The sequence below is a fragment of the Pelecanus crispus genome, chromosome 11, assembly GCF_030463565.1.
Source record: "Pelecanus crispus isolate bPelCri1 chromosome 11, bPelCri1.pri, whole genome shotgun sequence".
In the NCBI taxonomy this organism is placed as follows: Eukaryota; Metazoa; Chordata; class Aves; order Pelecaniformes; family Pelecanidae; genus Pelecanus; species Pelecanus crispus.
In genome coordinates, this window is record NC_134653.1 from 13,298,695 (window position 1) to 13,304,464 (window position 5,770).

Here is a 5,770-nt window from a genome sequence, read left to right on the forward strand (position 1 = left end):
GATGCTAGTTACGTATCACATACAACAAACAGAAAGCTGTTATGCTGATGTAAAGTTTGATTACATGAAGTCTTCTATCTCTGGAGAAGGAATGTGTGCCATGGACTCAAACTGCATACGACGTTCCTGACTCTAAACAGCACCTCGCTCTGAAATACATGCGCGCTGACCTTGACTACTCACAGCCACAGTGGAATAGCATAATGACAGGTGGATCAGTTAACAGCTTTTAAAGACTGATACATACATGCTCTTGTTTTTAACAGATTTGTCTCAGACTAAAGCCTCCACAGATCAAGGATGTTGATTCTTCTGGCTTTCATTATTGTGTTTCACATAACCTCAGCAGCACTGCTGTTCATCTCAACTATTGACAATGTAAGTGCCCTTTCTTCTCTTTTTCTCTCCAACACACAGGTGTTTCTTTGCTTCATAAAAATTAAGTTATTCTTCTCTAGTTGTCTTCAGCTTGCTTATTGAAAGCATGTAACTTTGTTAGGCACGCTGGTCTGCTTCTACCTCTTTGTAACAAAAATGCCTTCAATATGCATGTTGCTGGTATAGCTGGATAAGACTATACAAGCACATGCCATACATTGGCATCATGTTACAAGCCCACGTTATGCAGCTCATCTTCTCCCCTGTGAGATACTTGGCCAGGAAGTATATTTACAAATACTACCATGCTTGCAGGGTGGAGCTATGGGACTTGGTTCAGCTAGGTATGAGGGAAAGGAGGGGGAAAAAAAAAAATCTATCGTTCTTTTGTGTCAAGTACACGAGGTCAAATAGCTCACGATTAACGCGTGGAGGTAATTTCAGTCAAGGTATGCTTTGCCTCAGAAGTGGTTGTCCAAGATGGCAAATTAAATCATGAGAGAGACACCATGAATTTATCTGTTTCTATTCAGTTAAGCAGTTTCAACACAAAGTTTTAAAATAATATATGTTGCATTCTTTTCAAATTTCTTTTTATTTTTGTGACCCAAAATAATTAACTTCCAGTATTTACATTAACTCTTAACTGAATTTTCCTCTTTCCAAAACAGCCCACTATCGGTAGATACTCTTAACCGTGTGCTGGAGTATTTCTTTCTCTAATAGGCTTGGTGTATGTACAGGCTTTTAGGTTTAAAAAAATTGTCTGCTGAACATACTTTACTGTACTCAGTGAAGCTGGTTTGAATCCCATAGTCTTTTCCAAGACTATGCTCCAAGTGAAATGATGTGTTATCCACAACTTTTTATTGCAAAATTGTACAAACTCAGATGTTATCTTTCAGTTAGCTGGTTGATTTGTTCCATTGAAGTAGGTTATTAATTGAGCACTAAAGCAGGTTGTCTTACCCTGCTCCTTTGAATAGTTAGAAAGCTAGGACAGTGGACAAAGCAACTTATCCTTACTTCAGATCTGCTACATACAAATCAAATTGTTATAGAAATAAAAGCCCATGCACTCTGCTTTGTGTCGTTAGCTACTTTTAAACAATTATGAACTTAAACTGTGTAACCACCTTCTATTAGGTTTTATCATCTTCAGAGGCTTTTTATAGTCATGAAAATAAATCTGAAAGGATTACGTAGTGCTCAGAGCTGAAAAATAATTGAACTTGGACTGCAAAATCCAAATGAATGGCATCTTGAGAAAGTAATGCTTTTTCTTAAAACACAGTGTTACTATTACACATATGCCCACTATCATAATATATTATAGTTTTATTGCAGTATTGTTTGCAAAGCTGCACAGTAAGCTGTGAGGTTTCTGGGATGTCTATTAAGCAGCAGATGCTACCAGGAGTTGTATTTAAAAGCCATATTTTTCCAACTCTAGTCAAAACAAAGGCCTGGGTAGCTATCGGAATGGGAATGGGTTTCCTGAGGAAATGCCACTTGTGTGGGATGCTCACAGCATTTCCCAGGCTACCATAAAAATCTGTTCAGTCACTGAAGTATTATTTTGCATTAAATGTTAAAACATCAAAATAGAAACACCACAGGAGGATTTTGTCACTAGCCATTTCCGGTCAGATGCCATAGTGTACATACTGCATTTGCACATTGACAACCCAGCTACGTGAAGTTGAGATTAATTCAATTCAGTGTCAGGAACCAGAAAATTTATAAAGGGCTTCTTTTTCGCAGATGTATACCCTGCTATTTCCTGTGAATTAAAAAATGCTGTGCCTTTAACGAATTGTGCATCCTAAACAGGGTCTGGATGAACAAAGCAGATCTCGTCTAGGTATCTTAAGGAGTGAGCAATCAGTAACTGTCCAAAATTTCTGCCTGAACAGTGGAAAATCCCTTGTGCTTTGGGATGTTTAAGATTGCCATCTCCTCCCTTTCCTACTTTACACAGGTCTAAAATGAAAATGACGTGAATAATGATACACCCTTTATTCCAAAATGCCATTAGATCTCAAATTTGGTTTGAATGGTTAATTATCAAAACTGAACAGAAATTTGTTCCAGCTGATGTATCTGATCAGGAGACACTTGGACAACTAAGGAGTTTTGTGCTTTTGGGTTTCTTTTTTCCCTGTAAGAGCCCTTTACTTTTATTTTGCAGGCCTGGTGGGTAGGAGAGGATTTTTCTACAGATGTCTGGAGAACGTGTGCCACGAATACTACCACCTGTATGGCTATTACTGATCAATTCACAGGTGAGTCTCTCCATGCCTCTGTCTCAGTTCCTTTAGCAGGAGATCTGGTGAGATCACTACAAAATTTGCAGGGGCGATAATATATTTGTTTAAAAAGCTGCATGCTCTAACTACTCAGGTCTTCTAAAAACTTTAATACTGGCTTTTCATTTTGGAAAAGCAAACTATTCCAGCAGTTTCTGTAAGAGGAAAACAGAGGGAACTGTCAGGTGCACTTGAAAGCCCAGTGCAAGAGACTGAACACAAACAACTAACAACGAACGCTAAGAGTTCTTAAAAAATTAGATCAGGTAAAAACAGTGAAGTCATCTGAAAGTGTGGCTGAAGTGATAGAATTTGCCTCAGAATTGACCTTTAACTTCCAAAGAACCTAAAAATACTGGCTGCCTAGAGGGACGGGGGCAGAAGTGGAAGAAAGTCGGATCACAAGCTGAAGTTTTAACAAAGAGGACTTAATATACAGCACAGCCTAATGTCCTGCTTTACAAAAAAAAAAAAATATTCTCAAATGTTACATTTACTTTATTTTCACACTTTCAATCTTTGTGTATATTAAAGAGGTAGATGATTTGAAGAGCCATGGATCCATAAAGTAACTTTGCTTTCCAAGCATCCAGTTGGTTTAGAGCATATCTGTGCTGCAGTGAGATGATCCATTATGCACAGGCATATCTAAGCTAACACAAATTTAACAAATTTGCATTTGATGTCTGTGTTACTATGCATTTACTGAAATTAGGTACCCGAACTAGCTAGATTATGAGTAGCTCAGGCATGTCTGCTGTTCACAGACCTACTAATGTGGTGTAGCTATGCTAGGGGAGAGGTGCTGTAAGGAGGTTATCTATGTAGCTTAGCTTGGCCCTATGACTGCAGCAAAGTTACACAAAGCAGCTACATGTAGTTACAAATTTATTGGTTACTTTAGCTCCTAGGTATAGGGAATTAATTGACAGGGTGAAAAACCTTAATCCAAGGAGTCTTTTGTGCTGAGTGTGCAGATATCCTGTCCGGTTACATCCTACCGGATAGAGCTGTCTCCAGGTCTGGTGAGAGGCTGGGGTCTGCACTTGTAAGCCATTTGGGACACCTGGCAGTTTCACTGTGCTTTTAGTACGTAGATGGTAGCAAAGGATGTGGTGTGGGAGAAATAGTCGCTTCAGTATTTTTATTCAATTTTATGAAAAGCTTTTAAAAGTCCTTAAACCGCTGGCTGTGTTAATACCAAGGAAGCAGAGAAGAACCACCCTAGGCAACACATGCACAACTGGTTTGCTGTATCTGCTGAACTCCTGCGTACAGAACATAGCTCTGCCCCCTCTACTCGTTGCAGGAGTAGGCAAAGAGAGAAACTGTATTTTTAATCAAGGCTGCTTTTGTTTTTGCAGAGTATCAATCAATTCAGGCTGTTCAGGCCACCATGATCCTATCTACTATTTTCTGTTGTGTGGCATTTCTGGTCTTCATTCTTCAACTCTTCCGTCTAAAGCAAGGAGAAAGATTTGTGTTAACTTCTATTATCCAGCTCCTGTCATGTGAGTGATTTTTCAACACTTGCGACTCTAATGATGTTTACATGAAAGTAGGAAGGGGAAGGGGAAAAAGGTTTCAAAAAGAATGAGCTGCATGAGAAATTTGTAGGGCTCTTAAGGTCATAGCTTATCCTTCATATTTGTTTAAACAGTGAACGGCTCCATTCTGTACTATATAGGGAGTTAAAACATGGATGACGTCACTGCTCAGAATAAAGTCATTTCAACTTTGAAGGGAAAGATTCTGAGATTCAGAACTGCTTCAGCAATTAAATAACTCTGTAATTGTTACAGACAGGTACTTCCTTAATTTTTTGTTAGTCTTTAAAACTATCCAGATGTTTAGAAGTATTTTGTGTTCATTGCAAATGACATAAATACACAACAGCACTTCAGATTTAATCCATGCCAAAGAAACTGAAAACATGTCCTGAAATGCTCCCAGTTTAGTCTGAGGATGGAAAACGAGTGCCTGCAAAAAAAGGACATCGGTGGAAGCAGCTGACAGAAGAGAGTCAGTGAATAGTTGTTATGCATATCGATAATATTTTAAGACGCTAAACTTTACTATTTTCTTCCTCCTCCAGGTCTGTGTGTTATGATTGCAGCTTCCATTTATACAGATAGGCATGAAGAACTACACAAGAGCAAAGGATATAGCATTGAAGTTTCTAAAGGCCAATATGGCTATTCCTTCGTCTTAGCCTGGATCGCATTTGCCTTTACTCTGATCAGTGGTGTTATGTACCTAGTATTAAGGAAGCGTAAATAAATGTCAGCAGCTAGTTATTTCTGTCACTACAGTACAAAACCAAATTCCAGTAACCATTTTGTATATAATCATTTACATGGTTTTGTAGTAAAGGTATTCTTTCTCTAAAAATGTACTGTGTTCTTGATATGAAACAGAATTAAAAAAAATGGCAGGTTTAATGGAATGCCTGGCACCTACAGGTCAGTGGTCTGAGCAGGACAGAGCCAAGTTGTTTCTTTTACATATTTCATCATCATAAATGGTTTTCCCTTTACTAGACATTAACAGTTTGTTCCTGGCCTCTAGTAGATTACCAATAAAGCCTGTGCAAATGAATTTGTAAGCAATATGCCAACTATATTCCTGGACCAGATACATCCCTTTGGGATGGGATAAATATAGAGGGAGTGAAAAATGAGGCCCAGATCGCAGTGAAAAAGCGAACAATTATAAAAGCCCAAAGCTGCACTCAGTGCGTCTGTTATGGCAAGGACTAGTGTTCTGCTATTTATAATGTGCAGTAAGTGTCATCAAGCTTTTATTAAAACCACTTGCTTTGCAGAAGTAAACAACTCCTTTTTGTACTCCAGCAAATTATTCTCTTGATTCTCTTTCACATTTAATTTAAGCATACAGAGCCTTTGGCAGGAGAATTTGCCAGCAAATTCACTGCACAACTTGGGGCCAGAATAGTCTGAGCAGTAAGGAATACCCCACTCAAGTCCTGTATCCCTTTATTTTTGCATTGGAAGGAAGAAAAGGAAAAAAAAAAAAAAGCATTGCCTTGCCTACATCTGCAAATTTCTAAGCAAATTAGTGAT

The 5,770-nt window shown here is 38.4% G+C and overlaps 1 protein-coding gene across 1 annotated transcript; it reads left to right on the plus strand.

Moving 5' to 3' along the window:
• The first annotated feature begins 300 nt into the window (after positions 1-300).
• EMP2 (epithelial membrane protein 2) lies at positions 301-4,967 on the plus strand. The gene is made up of 4 exons (XM_009488749.2): positions 301-378; positions 2,570-2,663; positions 4,052-4,198; positions 4,783-4,967. The coding sequence occupies exons 1-4, from the start codon at positions 301-303 to the stop codon at positions 4,965-4,967; spliced, it is 504 nt and encodes a 167-aa protein (XP_009487024.1).
• Positions 4,968-5,770: the final 803 nt, after the last annotated feature.

Coding starts and splice junctions, on each gene's coding strand:
- EMP2 (XM_009488749.2), top strand. CDS start 301: ATGTTGATTCTTCTGGCTTTCATTATTGTGTTTCACATAACCTCAGCA. Junction 379..2,569: donor TCATCTCAACTATTGACAAT/GTAAGTGCCCTT, acceptor TTTATTTTGCAG/GCCTGGTGGGTAGGAGAGGA. Junction 4,199..4,782: donor TATTATCCAGCTCCTGTCAT/GTGAGTGATTTT, acceptor TTCCTCCTCCAG/GTCTGTGTGTTATGATTGCA.